Here is a 19,126-nt window from a genome sequence, read left to right as displayed (position 1 = left end):
AGATCTTCATCCTTACAGTGATTATAACGAGAGCATATCTTCATACTTTGAATCAGAGATAGATCAGATAGAAAAGAGAAGAGAGGTGCTGATCTGAGAAGAGAGGTGCTGGTCTTAAGTCCATTTTGGATGACATGCAGTTTGATTTGTGGCCTATATCTGCAGGTCGGAAAGGTAATTTTTCCTGGAGATCGTTCTTGCACATGCTAGGCATTCAGTTAAGCAGTCATGACCAGCATGGAGATACTATATTGCATACTTTGCTTCAGCAGTTATCTGTCTACAGATATGATTGCTTACCTTGGCCCAACGTGGAGTTATTCAAGCATTACATGGCAGGTTCTTGCAATTAGAAGGCGCATGCATAAACTGGTGTCATTTTCTATCTTTCAGAACCATGCACACAGCACACTCTCTTCATAATGAGGCTTTGTCATTTTTAGCATGAAGACAAATTGAGTGTAAGTCTTACTTTAGAGAGATGCCTTATCTCTCCCAGCACATAGAGAGTGTACAACAAGTAAGGGGATGAAAATGTTATTGTGAAGTACCCATCACGTAATGTGTGTTTTGAATGAAATTCAAACTGGGAAAATTAAAGGGTAAAAGGTACTTGGTTTATTACTCAAAATCCATAAAGAAAAAAGACCGATTAAGCCTATTTCACTCTCATTCCTTACAAGTGAAGCATTGAAACTTTAATTACATGAAATAAGCATCAATATATTGAAACTCTCCAAATGTAACATAAAGCTAAGGAACAGAAATAAGAACCTGTAGTTCCAGATGAAAAAAGGATGTTTGACATTGCTTCTACAGGTTGTGTGACAGCATTGAAATCATAAGCTCTGCAATGTGAATCTCAGACAAGCTTAGCTAATAAACAGCACATTTGTAAGTATATTCATGGAAAATAATGAGAGTGAAATGCTATCATCTCTACTGTATCGCATAATGATATGAACATAGAATAAGACTTGCACAAGTCAAAATGAAGACATCATTTGGGATCCCAATGTTGACTGTGACTTAGGAATAGAGACAGAGCATGATACAATATCGATTTCCTATGGAACTGGAAGCTGCTTTTGCAAGCATTTCAATCTTTGACTACGGTCTCTTGCATTATGCTTACAAAGTAATGATGAATAGAACAAAGCTTCTCAGTCAAAAAGGTCATTATCAATAATATACATTTAGTTGGTCCTTTTGCAAATTCAGGATCAAAATTGAATATTTGTTGTTGGAGCAAACAACGAGCTCAAACTTTATAACAAATATACCTTTTCATTAAGTGTGTCAGTGCTGATAATATGGCACATGACCAATGCGTAATTAAGTGTTCAGGTTAAATTGAGAAAATTAAACCACCAAAACAGCTCCGTACCACCATTAATAAGGTATTTGAGGCATAATGCATTCCAGAGACTATGATAGGTGAGTCTATATACAGGGATCCTACCTCAGGCTAGCGCCGTCATATAATTGTTGCAACATTAACATAATACAGTTTCGCATTCTCTTCACACTCTTGTGTATTTATAACGACTGTACATATAATCTAAAAATAAAAATTGCAATAGACAAATTTGGTTCAAAGCCTATCACTACAGTCAAAGACAATGCTAGAGTGGAATATCAAAAAAAATTCAAATAATACTTTTTTATATTCACATAAATATACTTACATCAGCAAATAAAATAACAAAGGCATAGGGGTATATACAAAGACATTTATATCCTCTTCTTCAATGCTACTAAAGCAAATATAAAGTCTGAAGAGGCATCAGGGTCAACATGTCCTCAAAGTTTGTGTGGAAGCACGAACACTCAAGAATTAAAAGAGACCCATTGCCCTCGCAAAGCCAAAGTTGGGCAATGAACCTCAAAATGAACTTGGGATGTATGAAGTAGACTCCCAATCGATGTAAGTTATGGCGATCTCAATCTTCCGCCCTCTAAACTAAGAAATGAAAATCCAATATGGTACTTTTACATGCAACAAAGACCATGGCCTTAGTCTTGCTAAGGTCACTAACTGCCTACAGTCACAAAGATTAGCAATGACATCTAACTACTTATGTGAACCCATGAGGGAGGATGCCAAGAGGATGACATTATCTGCATACAAACTAAGAGCAATCAAAAACTATAGTAGAAGGCAGCCATCATCTACATGTGTGCTCTCCTTGAAGTAAACAATTAGTTCATCAATAGAAGCACCAAGCAACATAGGCAACAAAGGGCATCATTGCTCAACCCTCAATGAGTCAAAAAGGTCATGAGGACTGCCAACCTACCAATAATAGTGTCAATAAGCCTCATGATAGATGTGATTAAAGAATTGAGGATGCCAATGTCATAACTCCTCTAAAACAAGATTGTGCCTCTCCAAATGTTTTGAGAGCCACACATTCAAGGCCATAGCATAAAGTTTAGCAAAAGTGAGCCCAGTCATAACAGCTCTACAATTGTTCAAATCTAAGCCCTTCCCTAATTTCAAAATGGCATGGGTGATGCTTCGGAACCATGAGAGGAATGCTCATGCAAACCACATGATTTGAAAGGTCAACAATATTCAAAGCAAGAGGTCCAATACCATGTTTGATAGATTCCACTTGGAATCCATCCCCATCTACAACATTACTACTGCTCATTTGTTGGGCTACTCTTTTAATGTCTTTGAGAATGAAAAGGTGGTGGGAAGTGGGAAGCATAGTTATAAGGATTGGAGGTTGGTTTGGCAATATAACGCATCTACCCAATACCATAATGCTTGATTAAGGATATGGGGTACTTAATTTTTTGCTTTTTTGATACAACTCAAAACTCTTTTCTGAGAACACCATCACCTGCAACTCCTTGACAGCCCTTCCAATGACATAAATTTTATTAAAAATGGAGTCATGATCATGAATATATGATCAATTGAATTTACCAATGTAAAACCCACAACATTTTGTCGATCATTGATGGAGTCAAACTTTTAACCTTTCGTTGACCCATGATGAAAATAAGAAAGGTAGACAGGTTCTCTCATATTGATAATTACTTGTGATATTCTTATGGACTTATTATTTTCTCTTTTTGTTCTTCTTTTATCTTTGTTTCATCAAGAAATCATCAATACAAAACACGAAGATCATCGACACCAGATGTAGGCACTCAGCTAGGGCTAAAACCCCTCTCTAGGGAAAACCCAATCAAACTCTTCCACTAGTAAATCAAATTGAGATAGACCAAGACCTTAGACCCAGAAGATCTTCCTCCTCCACCAAGTCAACCTTCCAAGATGATTCAGCAAACTCCAGTAGTCTCTTCTTGTTCAATAGCTTTAGCCCAACAACAATCCAGAATTTCGACCCCCAACTACTTTAGAATTTCGTCCAAGCTAGAATACTGCAATTTCAGCCCTTCTAGCAACCCAACAACTTCATACGTGTGAGACGAAGGGAGAGAAATTTCAATTTTTTTTTGCTTGACAAAGACTCCCTTCTCCTTTGTTGTTCTTTCCTTCTTCCTTAAATTTCACACACTTTTTCTTCTCCATCGACTGCAGATCGAACATGCTATGAATGTGCTCCAAATGAGGTCAAGTTGTTGCCTTTATATAGTGAATCTGTGAGGTCAAATTCCCTTGATGAGGCCGACTTGTCCTTCTTGAGGCCGACTTGGTGGAGGAGACCTAAAAGACCTATTTTACATTAAAATAAATTTCTTTTTTGATAGATGAAACCCAAGAAGGGTCTTTTACATGATGAAGAGGACTAGGACTCTTGACATAAACCCTAGAAGCTTACAATGGAGGCTTTGACCTAAAAACCATTGGCCCAAGCATGAAACCCATGCTTTAATAAGTGAATTTCTTTTATAATAATTTTTTCTTTCTTTCTTTTGACAAATACATTTCAAATACAATTATGAAGACCAACACTAGTTACATTTTTCAACACTCCCTCTTAACTAGGGAGGTATTCAGAATTACACATATACATAGGTACATGGAAGATTTCAAAATGATATACCCTATGAAGAGTTCAAAGCACACCCAATGCTACAGATTAGATACCTGAACAAGGTACTCTATTTGGGTGGGGCTAAGGTGTACTCAAGCTTTAGCCACTCTAGGTGCCATGTGGCTTTTAAGCTCTAACACCAACCCAGAGATCTAGGTGTGTATCCAAGGTCAAAGCTCCATGAGCAACACCGCCATCCCTACTTAGGGATCTAGACATCAACACATAGGTTGGCCAGATGTCCTCCCAAGCATCTTGTTGCCACAAGATGTTTCATCTCTCCTTATCAACTAAATCAAATATATATATCCACCACTCCAAGCATGCTTCAAACGTTCAATCTTTTAATAGAGGGATCCTGCATAATTACAACCCCAATCAGTAATAAACCTTCAAATATATATACAAGTAAACACAAACCTTTGGGTTCCTCAATCATTCTGATGCTACTTATATCATCATCAAGTTATTCAAATACAACTTGTCGGAAGCTTTCTTCTTTCGTTTCTTTAGTAACACCAAAAATAGTATCAGTACTTCTCAAGTATTTCGCTTGCAACTTTATTTGTCGTACTTTCATTCATTCTTCGGTTTCATTCTTTCTTCAAGGTATTTACAATGACTGACATAATATGCCCTCCCTCTTAACTAGGGAAATATACTCTTTCTTTCATCCAAGCTCCCTCTCAACTTAGGGAGATCAACAACTTCCTTCTTTTAAAACATCAGAGAAACTTCAACCTTTCAAGGCTTCACTCTTTATCATGCCATCAAGGTCATTTTGATCATTCTTGTAGCTTCCTTCATCATGTTCATCATTATTATCATCTTTAATTATGAACATCTTCAACACCTTGAAGACCATGTACTTGCAAAACTTTAATAGCAAGTACAACCAAATACAAGTATATAGAAGAATGAATTTAACTATATCAAAATTATATCATTATAATGGAAGCGTCAAAACATTCAAACATTAGACATTAGATACCTAAACCTAGTTATAATCAACAAAGGTTATATCATTTTATATTCTAGATTTTAAGTTGCTAGGGTTTTGTCATAAACCCTAAACTCCATCTTCAAGACACAGCCTTAGATATCAACAATAACATCATAATACTATACCTCTAATGTTTCAACAATATCCTTTTTGAATTTATGTGTGAGACTCTACTAAGGTTTGTTGCAAACCCTAGATTTTATCATCAAAGAAAATAATATCATCATGTCCTAGAATATCAATTTCTACTAGGGTTTTATTACAAACCCTAGATTTCACAAACTAAAACATGAGTATCAATAATTAAGTTAGCATACTTGCATATACATATATATATATATATATATATATATATATATATATATATATATATATATATATATATATATATATCGGATGCACTAGCATTTCACATCAATATCTACTACGTAAACCCAAGATACAAGCATCAATACATCGAGGTTAGATATACAACAATTTTCACCAAGCTAGGGTTTCAATCATAGGGACGAATATACACCTAGGGATTCATTCCTAGGATCTTACTTTAGTTATTACAAGGATTTTGTTCATAAAACCTAATTCACCAAACCCTAAAGAACTAGTGTTTCACTATATAACCTAGATAAAACAACAAACCCTAAAGAACTAGGGTTTTTACCATAACATTGCCAAAACCTTAAACTTCCAAAGAATAGGAGTTCACTATATGTTCTAGACTTTATCAACAACCCCTAAGTAGACTAGGGTTAACATTGACATACACTTAGCATCAAGAGGCTAGGGTTTTACAGTGAACCCTAAAGGTTATGGTTTCACCAAAACAACAAGAGATAGTATGGTAGATTCAATCTAATGATTAATCACCCCACCAAGAATATTTGTGATTCAAAATCCTACACATAAGAGAGTTTGTAGTATAACAATAATTTCAAAAGAAAAAGATCATATTTTTTGTATAAAGAAAGCCTTGCAACAAATCTTGTAATTTGTGACATACCTCGACTTGTTATTTTTTTTTTTGCTAAAGCAAGAGACTTTCCTTCTATTTCAATAACCCAAAAGTATAGTTACAATAAGTACAAAAGGCCTGAAAAACTTAAGGCCTACGAAACCAACGAGATCGAACTAACAAGGATAAGACCCACCAAACCAACTAAAGGGCAAGGTAATGATCAAATCATCCCCCCGAAAACAAGAAGACCCAAGGTCCAAATCCGCGATACAACCCATGATTAACTTGCAAAGAGTGAACCGACACGCGACCCCACAAAGAAGACCCAAGGTCAAAGTTTGCGGTACCTCCCGGATTAACTCGCAAAGAGTGAACAGACGCGCGATCCCACAAACAAGCCCGACGAGATCTGACCGTCGAATGCCCCCACAGAAAAGGACGACACTGAGAGATATCGGAGAGCCAAGATGCAAGGACTTTAAGGCGCAATCAAAGGCGGTATGAAGAGCATGACCCCTGCCACGTGGTGAGAGCTGAGTGGAATCGCTCTCAACGAGCCAAAACCACTTACCATTCTTGAGCCTTGCGATCAAAAGAAAACCACTTCTTGCCTGGTTTTCCAAATCAGAAGAAAAGAAGCGGGGAAAAATCGTCGTGGGAGCAAACTAGCCTTTCATCCTGCTAAAACTGGCAATAAAGCTCGCCGCCGAACCATTCTGTAACTGCAAATGAAACCCTGTGTCGCCATTCAACTGCAACTGAAACTCTGTGTCGCCATTCCAGGAACGAAGGAGATAAGTTTCTGTACCTCTCAAAAAGATATCCCCATGCAGAGAAAGCCCTATGACAAGGATCCGACCGCCAAAACAAAAAAGAACAAGCATAAAGAGCTTTAATCATGTCCTGCCTCTCGTGCCCAACAATCGAAAATTTCTTTGTCCTCTGCGGCTTGAGCGTCGCAAAGGGCTTTTAGCCTGCTTGGAGGCATCTCCTGCCATTTCATTTCGATTTTGCATTCAGGATTTATCATAGCTTGGTTGGCTAGTAGATCTGCAAGTTTGTTGACCTTCCTCTAAACATGATTGAAGCTAACCGTTCTTAGACTTTGGAGATGTTTTTGGATTCTCTGGTACACTTGTATAAGTCTCCATTGTTTTGAGACTCTTTCAGGCGTTGTTCCATAGCTGATTTTCTTGACTGCATTTATAGAAATCTCGGAGTTTGCTTCGATGAGAACATTTGAGCTGTGATTGAGTTTAAGAAGCTCTAGACATTGTTCCAAAGCCATTAATTCAGCCATGTTGTTGGTGGCTTGGCCTAAATGACAGTGGAAAGTAAAAATTATTTTTCCGTCTTCATCTCTTAACACACCTCCATAACCTGCTATCCCCGGGTTGCTTTTTGAAGCCCCATCAATGTTGCATTTCAGATAACCTTTTGGTGGAGGATGCCAGAACTCCTTTTCCTTTTCCAACATTTTTTCTTTTTTGCTCAGACCATTGAGGATGATCTCATGCATTCCCAGCTGCTTGAGAGTTCTCAATTCAAGTGCCGTGGGAGGATTCGAGGGATAATTGTGCACTGTGGTGGAAACGGTCTCCTTTATCTGCTTTAAGATCAATTCCATAAGGCAAAGAGGAGTAGTTTTTTCATCCTTGAAAATTCTTTTATTCCTTTCTTTCCAAGCATTCCAGATAATGAAGCTTGGTGTAAAGGTCCAGGCTAAATTAAGGATCTCATACTCTGAAAAGTTTTTTCTCCACTTGTTCAGGGTGTTGATAATGCTGCCTTTGTCTCTGTCTGTCTGTTGAAAAATGCTATTGAAAGAGTCCCACAACCAGGAGGTATAGGTGCAGTTATTGAGAATATGCTCCATAGTCTCCTCTTGAGCCTCACATAATTGGCATCTAGAAGGCCCCATCACCCCCCTCTTCTGAATGTTTTCCCAAGTTAATATTTTCTTGTGATGAACTAACCACATAAACAGTTTGATCTTCATCCATCCCTGGTGGCTCCAAAGTTTTTGCCAGGACTTAGCCAAAACGCAGGGATCTAGGTTAAGAGAAATTCTTTTAGCTTCCTTAATGTTGAAGATTCCTTCTTTGTTTTGGCCCCATCTTAACTGATCCTGCCCATCTGTAACCAAGATCTTCCTCTGTTCTAAAATGTTCATGAGTTCTTCTGATTTTTCTTTTAAGGGGTCGTCCGCTCTGCATTCTATAGTCCTCCAGCTTCTCCATTTCTCAGTGTCCTGAGGAAGATTCCAGAAGTCCCTAACTTTAATTAGTCCTTGGAAATCAGTTTCTTGCTTGATGCCCATAAAGTCCTCCCTTATCAACATAGGTTCTTGTTGCCATTTATCTTCCCAGAAGAGAGCCTGATCTCCTGCTCTGATTTCCCAGAAGCTGTTGTTTTGTACCAGGCTTCTGTTTTCCTAGGCTTTATTCCAGATGTGAGAGCCTTTTATGTTCCCTGACATTCTGATGAGATCACTCGTTTGCCAGGAGTTAGCATATTTCTCTTTCCAGGTTTTAGCCCATTGCGCCCCTGGTTCCTTAACCCATCTCCACCAGAGTTTGGCTCCTAAAACACTACTTAGAATCTCCTGATCGTCTAGGCCTAGGCCTCCATGACTTTTGGGTTTGCAGATTTTATCCCAAGAAACAAGGGCCCATTTCTTTCTGGTTTCCTCCTTGCCCCAGAGAAAGTCTCTCTGAAGGTTCTTGAATTGCTGTAAGACTCCTTTGGGAGCTGGCAGGGCTGATAAAAAGAAAACAGGGATAGATTGAAGAACTGCCTTTATTAAAATCAATCTGCCCACAAGGTTCAACGCTCTGTAAGTCCATCTTTTGATCTTGTCTTGCATCTTGTTGAGCACCAGTTCCCAGATACTTTTGTGCATTGGTTTATCTGTTAGGGGGATTCCCAAATATTTAGAGGGGAGGACCTCCCTTTGGAAGCCCAGAATTCTAGAGATGTTCCTTTGAATAGCAATGTTAGTGTTGAAGAAAAAAAAATTTGATTTGGAGAGATTGACTTCCATACCTGAAGTCGAGGCAAAGTCATTTAAGATTTTTTTGTACGCTGTAGCTTCCTTGACTGTGGGGATACCCTGCAGCATGGTGTCATCCACAAATTGCTGATGAGTCAAGGCTTGGCCGTTCTCCGTTAAATGTAGGCCCTTGATCTTTCCCAAGACTTTAGCCTTTTTAATGGTTCAGCCCAATCCTTCCATCATGAGGATAAAAAGAAAGGGAGAGAGAGGGTCTCCCTGCCTGAGGCCTCTGGAAGGCGTGAAGATCTCTGAGGGCGAGCCATTCACCAGAATTGAAAAGCTGGGTGAAGTAACCAAAGCCATAACCCATCTGATCTAGTCATGATCAAACCCAAAAGCAGAAAGGATCGTTTTGATGTAAGTCCATTTCACTTTGTCATACGCTTTTGCAATGTCTAATTGCGTGATCATACTGGCCTACCTTTTACTAGTGAGAGAATGAACAACCTCGTGGGCCTGAATAATATTATCCAGGATTTGCCTTCCTTCAACATAACCAGACTGTTCCCCAGATATCAAAGAAGGAAGAAGAGGTTTGAGACTGTTGGCCAAGATCTTGGAAATAATTTTGTAAACAACATTGCATAAAGCAATAGGCCTGAACTTGTCAGGAGTCGGGGCTGAGTCCCGTTTGGGGATTAGGGAGATGAAGGAGTTGTTGAGGGCTTTCAGAATGGATTTACTTCTTCTGGAATCCTCAACCACCTCCAAAATGTCCTGTTTGACAATATTCTAGCAGACTTTGAAAAAGTCAACATTAAAACCATCTGGACCTGGAGCTTTGCCATTCTGCATATCTTTAATAATCATACTAACCTCTACTTCGGTTACTGGTTTGTTCAGATTAAAGTTATCTTCTCTAGACACCATCCTAGGAATATTCTTTGTAATTTCCTCGATGTATTGGTCTCTGTCTGGATTATTTTCATTTGTGATGCCTCTGAAATATTGAACCATCACCCCTTCAATATTCTTGTGAGAGGTCTGAAGCTCCCCATCTTCATTCAAAATTGAGGAGATTCTATTGTGCATTCTATTGGCTATGGTGGAATGGTGGAAAAAACTGGTGTTTCGTTCGCCTTCTTTGAGCCATTGGACTCTTGACTTTTGTCTCCAAAAGATTTCCTCCTGTTTGCATAAATTCTCCCAATCAAGGTTGAGTTTTTCAGCTTGCTCACTTTTGTTTTTATCAAAACCATCTGTGATCATTGCTTGGTTTAGTTCCTGCAGTTTGATCTCTATTGATTTTTTGTTTACAAAAATGTTGCCAAAATCCTTCTTGTTCCATTCTTTGAGTTTGATTTTTATGTGCTTTAGTCTTTTATGGAGGAGGAACATTTTGGAGCCCTGAACCTAAAGATCTTCGGACCACCATTTTTCAATGTTGCTGATGAAATCTGGATGGGAGAGCCAGATATTCTCAAATCTGAAGGGTCTGTTTCTGGGAGCATCAATTCCCTTGATTTCTAATTGAATCGGCCAGTGATCAGAGCCTCCAAATGGAAGAACACTTGAAGATATTTTTGTATTTGTGAGCATCAGCTTCTCGGAGATCAAAAATCTGTCTAACTTGGAGGAAACCTGAGCATTGCCGCCTCTTTTGTTGTTCCAAGTAAAAAGACCGTTATGCATTTTAGAGTCAACCATTTTAATGTCTTCTGTGAAAGAATGGAATCCTACTGAATCTCTACTGAGGATTCTGGTGCCTCATTTTTTTTCCGAAAGAGATTTAATCATGTTAAAGTCTCCACCAATGACCAAAGGGATTTCTTCATGTCTACTTTTGAGAGCTGCCAGGGAGTTTAGAAATCTAAGCTTCTCATCAATTCTCTGAGGACCATAGACATTCGTAACCAGGAGGGTCTCAAACATCCCCATTGGTTGAATGATAGCTGATAAGTAATTTCTTGTCGCCTCCACATCTACAATGCTGACTTTTTGGGGGTTCCAAAGACTGAAAATGCGTCCCACTGTGTTCTCTACTTTGACTTCTAGAAACTCAAATTTGCTGAGCCATTTGTTATGGATTTGTTTTATTTTCTAAATGGAGCATTTTGTTTCTTGAATGAAGATTATGTCTGGCATTGCTAGTTTCATTCTATTACTTAGCATTCTCTATTTTCCTTTACTACCTAGACCTCTGATATTCCATGAAATGAACTTCATAATTGAAGATTTGTAAAGGAGTAATTGGTTAGATCTTTCATCTTACCCAAATCTATCATTAACTTTCCACACTCCATCAAGAGTTCATTTTGCTTTTTTCTGCCTCTCTTCTTACCTGGATTTCTGGTGGCTAATCCTGGATTTACTTTCATTGTTTTCACTCCTCTGTGCTCCTGTTTGTGGATGTTTGTACCTTTCTCCTGTCCTCGTTCCTGAGTCTTCCATAAGAGCAGCTGATGTATTCTGTTGCATTCTTCTTGAGGCAAAAAATCTATTCCTTCTTTGGTTCCTTGCATCAGGAATCCTTCCAGATCCAAGTTTTCCTTGTCAAGGATATCTTGTAGTTCGTGTTCTTCCAGATCTATTTCGCTTTGGGTTATTTCCTGGTCCATTTCCATTTCTGTTTCACTTCTCATGGCTTCTTTTTGAGAGTCAATGTCTGAAGAATGATTTGTGTCCTCTTTTTTTCCCTTTTCTTTAGCATTTTCCTCCTGATATTGAATCTCTCTTGTGATTTCTTCAGGCTCTTCTAGCACTTGAAACTTATTCTGACTACCCTTTTTCCCCACAGTGTGATGTTGCTTTGGTCCCTTTTCCGCCCCTTCCTCTGCTAGCCACTTTCTGGAAGCTTTCAGTGTCCTTCGTTGCATTCTGTTTATCTTTGTTATCATCTTTGTTGAGAGGGCAGTCTCTTAATAAATGCCCATGTTCATGACATCTTCGGCATCTGAAGGGGATATGTTCGTAGTCTACCGTCTGCACCCACTCCTCATCAAAAACTTCCAAGATGACTTCGTCCGGAAGTGCTCCTGATAGATCCATTTCCACACATATCCTAGCAAAGGAGGTATATTTTCCTCTTCTTGTGGCTTCAGAAGCTTTAACATAGTGTCCTAGTTTATTACCAATGGCAGCCAACAATTCAGTCTGCCAATAGTCAAGAGGTAGAGAGTAGAGCCTTAACCACACAGGAACTAAAGAGAAAGTCTCCCTCTCTAGGACAAAGTTCATTCTTCAAGGTCTCATGTAGAGACCTGCTACAACAAAAAAATAAGGTCCTCCCTCGAATATTTTGTCTTTATCTTTGATATTGGAGAACACTACTATGAAGAATTCTTTTGACCCTAGATGTAGGTCAATGCTTCCTTTGGGCTTCCAATGATACTTGATCCACGTCTATAAAGCCTTTTCAGTGGGCCATAGTCCCATGAATTTACAGATAACGGCGTAGGTTCCCATATGTTCCCTGTGCTCCTGCAGAGCACGATCATTTAATATTACTCGAGGAGTGATTTCTGCTTTTGGTTTGCAGGGTCCTTTCTGTTTTCTGTCTCTTGAACCCAGACTTTTGTTTTCTTCCTATTTGTCCTTTGTGATGTTGTCTTCTTTTGTTCTGGTCCCATCTATTTCCTTTTCATTGACCCTGTTTCTAAAGTTCATGCCGTCTTTACTAGTTCCAGCAGGTGATTTACTTCTGCTGGCCACTGCTTCTTTGTAGGAGGGAGTCGAGCTCCCCCCCTACCATTCTCCATTCGAATCTAACTCTGCTCGCACTGGCTACTCTCGCTGCTGCATGTCTCCCGTGCTCCCTATGTTAGCTTACTGCTTTCTTCAGCTTGAATTGTTATTTAAAACACCTTGTCGGACATCAATTCTTGAAGGGCTTTCTTTGCAACAAAACTTCTTTCATGATTCAAGTCTATACTTTGAAGTTTCCTCCATAACCTTTGTGCATTCTACAAGCTTTACTAACCAAGGAAAATATAAGGGAAAGGTTACTAGTATATAATACAAACAAATCTCGATGTGAGGAGGAAACCAAACATGAAATATGAAACAAAGAACAATATACTTATCTTTTGGTAAAATGGTGAAGCTCCCTCTTAACCCTATCTTTCTAAGGGATACCTACACTTTAAACAGCACAAAAGTTTTAACAAGATATATTAGACCTACAAACTCTAGAAATCAAAACATATTACAAAATCGTAAAATAGTAGATTAAGAAGGATATGTAAGAGGAGACTTAATAGTATAAGTCTTTGACTTCAGATTCTTCAGTCTTGTTCTTCTTAGGCGGAGCTTCATCGCCAACATTTGCATGTTCTCTTTCTCTCTTCTTATTCCTTGGATTCTCATGACATTAGCTTTTGTAGTGCCCCATTTTATGACAGTTGTAGCACACAATATTTGATAGATCCACATTCTTCTTTGGTCCTTTTAGACTTCTTGTATGTTCCCTTTCTCTTGTGATGAGCAGAGTAGGCATTAGAAGTGTTGTTTTCTTAATCCTCCTTTCTGTCATTTACTAACGAGATGCGGGATTCTTCTTCACTGCATGCATTCCACATTTGTTCAAAGGTTGGAGAATCTTTCCAACTGCTAATTCCTTATGCAAAAGCACTCCAAGATTTTGGTAGACCTAGTAGTGCAGCAATTACAAGTTTTTTCTCTGGCACAACTTCATCTCTATAGCTTGGAGTTCATCTCTTATTCTAGAGATCCTTACAAAATATGATGAAATAGTATCATCTTTCGTCATCTTTACTCTTATTAGTTCATTCTTCAAACTAGCTATTTGACCAATGTTCTTGATGGTAAATAACTTGGAGAGGGCTTCATACATTTTTTTAGCAGAATCTATATTGGATATGTATGGGATTAGATTGTCCTTTATTCCATCTACTATCATATTCATAGCCAAGATGTCGATTTCCCTAAATTTCTCCTTTCCTACATTATCTATAGGTTTCTTAACTTTTCCTTGAACAAGATCCAACACTTTATGCTTATCGAGAATAAGATCTATCCTCTTCTTCCATGCCATGTAGTTGGAGGCTCCTCCTAGCATGTTTTATGTCTTCATTGAGGTTGTCATTGCGAAGATTCGAGAATCCCACCTGAATCTACTACTACAACAATTGATTAAACTTCTCCTATTTACTGAAACAAATTATTTACTTCTTCCTACAACAAATATCGAAGCTAATACAACTACAGCCTTTACTTAATTAATTAATTTGCCCAAAACAAGAACAAAACAATAGATAAAGATATACACAAGTGACACAGTATTTTTTGGACAAATTTCCTCGAAAAAACCCAATGCGGGAAAACTGGTGCAACAGATCAAAGAGTTTTTATTATTATGCAGAAGTATTCTGAATACAACTCTGGATGCCCTCCCAACAATCTAGTTACAGAGAAAATCACGTGGCAAGAAAGACTGTTGAGATTACCTCACTCAACATTGTTGATCCCAGCTGATCCGCCAGTTGAACTGCGAGTTCCCCAGCTACTTCTACGCTGCCCCTGCGTCAGCGTCTAAGACACTGCATCAGCCCAACTAAGAATCGATCTGCCTTAAGGAGCCTTCTCCAGCCCTCCTCGCTCAGAAACGTCAACTCCCTCAGCAAATTTGGACCTCTGCGCTAGAAGTTGTTGCACTGCTCTACGTGGGGCCTACGTGACCTCTTCCTGGCTCTGCGTCACCCTCTCTGCCCTCTATGTTGCCTCCTCTGTGTGTCTTTTTGTCTCTACTGAGTATTCTTGGCTCTAGAGAAGATCCTCTAGCCAAAACTCTCTCTACCCCTCTCTGCAACACCTCACTATCGAAATTCTCTCGCCAGTTCCTCAGCTTCAAAAAATCAAACTTTTGAACTGTGTCCTTCCAAGTGACCCTCAAGCCTCCTTAAATAATCTCCTCATTGACATTCAACGGCCCATATTAAAAGCTAATCAATGGCTAAGATCATTTCTTCTTTATCCTCATCTTCTCCTAGAAGTTACACCCACAATTTATATTAATACCCATTAATTATTTTATTTTCCTAAGTTTAGACTTACGGTCCCATTAAAAATAATTAATTATTTCAATAAAATTGTTTCTGGGTGGAATTTCCCAAAATGCTTTCTGGGTTCTTTGGAATATATGTTCCCAAGCCTCCCTGCAAGATTTGAGAGTTAGAGCACATTTGATGCTACCAGAAATCAACACTCCCTCTTAGCGAGGAATGTGCTCTAACAATGCACCCTACTAGAGCATCACCCTATTCTGTACATCTTAGTCTGCGTTGCTAATGTATGACATGTTGTCCATCAACTGCTTCGCAAATGCTGCATATGTACTGCTACTGACCCCACCACTGTCAACATTGCAACTTCCTCTAAAATTTTGCATCCATGTTGTTGTTGGCACTGCCACTGCACTGCAAATTTTCGTTGCTACTCCATCAGCAATGGAAAAACATCCCAAATTACTAAACTAATTGTGTTCAGTATGATACCATGTGAATGTTGGAACCTGATTGTTGCTAGTCTCTTACACTGACCCTCTGAACCTTTTGTGCCACTGTTGACCTCTGCATTGTTTCCAACTTTGCTCTGCGATGCTCGGTCTCTGGTGCTCCTAGCCACTGCAACTGTCTCTCCGACACACCTCAACACCATCCAACACTAATCCATCCTGCTACCACAAAATTGGTCTCTCGTAGCAAGGTATTGATCCGAGAGGTGGGCTCCTCAAGGATATTGCCCATCTGTAGCTCTTTCAAACTACAACTCCAAATCAGTGCACCTCCCTCCTAGAGGTATTTCGGCTGTCATGGCGAACTCCTCCTCCTCGATCTTTGTGGGCACAGCCTTCGGATCGTGCTTCTCACCTTTTTCCTTCTTCCTAAGATGACACTGAGTTGCGTAGTGACCCATCCCACCACACCTGAAGCACTTTATCTTCAAGGTGTCCTTCCGCCTTCGTTGCTCTTGCTGTCCCTTAGATGCAAGGGTTGCATTCTCCTCCTCCTCCTCCTTGGGCTTCGACCCACTGTTATTGCTTCCGTCAAGTTTACACTTGACCAAGTCTCTTCTCAGCTCATCTTGCTTGAGAGGTGCCCACATCTCATCCAAATTCAGCAAATTCGCCCTGCCCAAGATACTCTAAACAAAGACTTGCCACTCATCTGAGACAGAACTGAAGGCTAGTCTAACCAACTCTGAGTCTTGAGGTGCAGACCCCACATCATACAACTCATCCTGAGTCTCCTGAAGCTTCGTGAGGAATGGATCTACACGCTCCCCCTTCTGCATCTGAGCAGATCTCAGTTTCTTCTCAAGGTACATCTTTCATTGTTCAGAAGATCCCTGATACAATGTAGACAACGCATCCCACATCTCCTTAGCAGTCCATCTGCTAGCGATGTGATAGACTACATGATCCTTCACTCCATCGAGGATCATTCTCTTTGCCTTCGCCATTTCTGCCTTGTATTTCTTCAATGGATCTACATCTGCAGGCACAACCACCACGCTGTCGACATATGTCTTGAGGGCATGCTCATCTAGAAGGAATGACATCCTTGCCTTCCAAATGACATATTTGGATGCCCCATCCAACCTATCCTGATCTCTCAGCTCACTGGTTGCCATCTCTTCCACGAAAATGTCGAACTGCTCCTCCCTACTTCTTACTGTTGTTGCTCAGCCAATAAGAAAGTGAACTTCTTGGTAGAAAGTCTATTGAGGAAAAATTCCCTCACTGTGCTTCTCCTCTCTCTTCTGACGATTTTCAGCCCAGCAATCTGCCTGCCGAAAAGACTACGTCCCACCAGCTTCTCCTCGCGCTGAGGCTTCAACACTGCTCCCTCTGCCATGGCAATATCTCGATCGGGTAGCCCTTCTCTCTGTCCACTCACTCAGAGTGAGACTACCTCGAAATTTTGTCCTTCCAGCTTGGACTGCGCAACCCCTCTGGGGATTCGAACTGCTGCCTCCTGCATCTTTTTCGACCTCCTTTTCAGCTCAGCATTGGGTTATCTGGCACTACTCTTCTTGCTTCACCTACACTCGCTCTGATACCATGTGAAGATTCGAGAATCCCACCCGAATCTACTACTGCAACAACTGATTAAGCTTCTCCTATTTACTGAAACAATTATTTACTTCTTCCTACAGCAAATGTCGAAGCTAATACAACTGCAACCTTTAATTACTTAATTTGCCCAAAACAAGAGCAGAACAATATAGAAAGATACACACAAGTGACACAGTGATTTTTGGACAAATGTCCCCGGAAAAACCCAATGTGGGAAAATCAATGCAGTAGATCTAAGGGTTTTATTATTATGCAGAAGTATTCTCAATACAACTCTAGATGCACTCCCGACAATACAGTTACAGAGAAAATCACTTAGCAAGAAAGACTGGTGAGATTACCTCACTCAACACTGTTGATCCAGCAGCTGAACTGCGAGTTCCACGACTACTTCTGTGTTGCCCCTGCATGGGCCCTGCGCCAACCTCCAAGTCACTACGTCCACCCAACTAAGAATCGCTATCCCTAGTCTTACTTTCAGTTGGTTGGGGTATCAAGTTGAAATCATCCCTTGGCTTTAAAGGAGAAACTTGGGTCTAAAGAGTGGAGGTTCCCACCAAGGTGACAATGGGCCCTTACCTTGTGTTTGCCAATCCCAACAGGTTGCATGGACCTTTACAGCCATGCTAATTGAATCAGTAACAGGTATCATTTTGTGCTATACAAACGAATCTAGGTTATAAACTAAGTTTTCATTCTTTAAACACCTTCAACACAAATGGTAGCTTGTGTGAAATTTTAAAGTATATAACAATGCCCCTCTTTTTCACTAAAGTATTGTAAAAATAATCATAAAATTAGGATTCAAATTATTGTATATTGCATGAGAAACCAATAATAAGATCGAGATCAATATCACTATCAATAATAGATTAAACTAAAAGTAGTGACCTTTCCATGGAGGCAGATCGACACAAAAAATCTTCCCAAGAAATGTCACCTTCTCGTAAAGGCATGCATAATTGGGTGTCACTTCCAGGCACCACTACTGCAATTGGAGCACTGGCCTCAATAACTTTACTGCAACAAACAATATTATAAAGGCAATGAAAAAGTAGAATATTTGAAGCAGATACAAAAGATGAAGTATCAAAAATACAACAAGAAGTTGAATATCATCTCCATTTTGAATTTTACAATTTACACCTGAAATTAAGAAACTTACGTGTAGAGAGGAAGTGTTTTATCACCTCGAATGATAACATCCTGCATGAACAGATTAGATCAAATTTAAGGAAATCTTACAACTAACAAAAAAAAAACAGAAATTCAGAATCCTTACGTAGTATCCATTCTTCAAACCTCACATTTCAGATTTATCAATTCACATGAATGATAACATTTGACAAACAAAGAAAGTTAACCAAGTTATGGAAAATAAATTAATGACATGTGATTAACAAACAGACCCAACAGGAAGAAGACTCTTATTTGTCCAGTCTTCATATCACAATAGTCAAACTCACATATCTAGGACACAGCAACAATTTGACAAAGCTAAACTGGAGATTGTAATATATATATATATATATATATAGATGTGTGCGTGTGTGACACTAATCCCTTTTAGCATGTTTTGAAAGCTGGTGTAAGGCCGAGATAATGGATGCTCACAAGGCATTGCCATGTTTTGTGTTGTGGGAGCCTTAGCTTGCAAGAAATGATATGATCTTTCAAGGAAACGAAATCCCTACAGTTTAGGTGTTTCATCAAATTAGATATGCATATGGCTTGGGATTTTTTTAATAGTGCCTATCAAGGAACTCTAGGTATGTGTGGAGCTAGTGGTATTTTTTTCATCAATAGAAATCATTTTATTTCATTCAAATATGCAGCAGTTCAGGGGACTAATAATACACCTGAGTTTCATGTTTTACGGTTACTACTGAAAATTATGGTTGAAAAAGGAATTGGCAGCCTCTGGGTTATGGAGGACTCGGAAATGATCATAGACTGGGCAAAACCAAAGAAACCATGTTGAAAATCTGGTGCTGATTGCAATCATGAATTCAATGAGCAAACAGACATGTTATCTGAAAAAAGCTTTATCTATGCATGGAGG

At 39.3% G+C, this 19,126-nt stretch overlaps 1 protein-coding gene across 3 annotated transcripts in view; it reads right to left on the bottom strand.

Moving 5' to 3' along the window:
- The window catches only part of AAE17 (acyl-activating enzyme 17), a 351,148-nt gene that overhangs the window by 194,764 nt on the left and 137,258 nt on the right, over positions 1–19,126 (bottom strand). The window contains exons 7-9 of one of the 3 annotated variants that reach the window (XM_089374867.1): positions 10,094–10,111; positions 3,954–3,958; positions 775–846 (exon numbers count right to left, since the gene is read on the bottom strand). The exons of 1 other annotated variant lie outside the window; for it this stretch is intronic. In XM_089374867.1, coding sequence (XP_089230993.1) covers positions 775–846; positions 3,954–3,958; positions 10,094–10,111 — 95 coding nt within the window. Of the gene's footprint in view, positions 1–774; positions 849–3,953; positions 3,959–10,093; positions 10,112–17,955; positions 18,085–19,126 lie in introns of all 3 variants that reach the window. One more of the 3 variants, XM_089374864.1, reaches the window with a different exon arrangement.

Source organism: Pinus tabuliformis, chromosome 8, assembly GCF_031772625.1.
Source record: "Pinus tabuliformis cultivar Carrire ecotype Pingquan chromosome 8, CPIR1, whole genome shotgun sequence".
NCBI classification, from domain to species: Eukaryota; Viridiplantae; Streptophyta; class Pinopsida; order Pinales; family Pinaceae; genus Pinus; species Pinus tabuliformis.
This window is presented reverse-complemented; position numbering and strand designations above follow the sequence as displayed.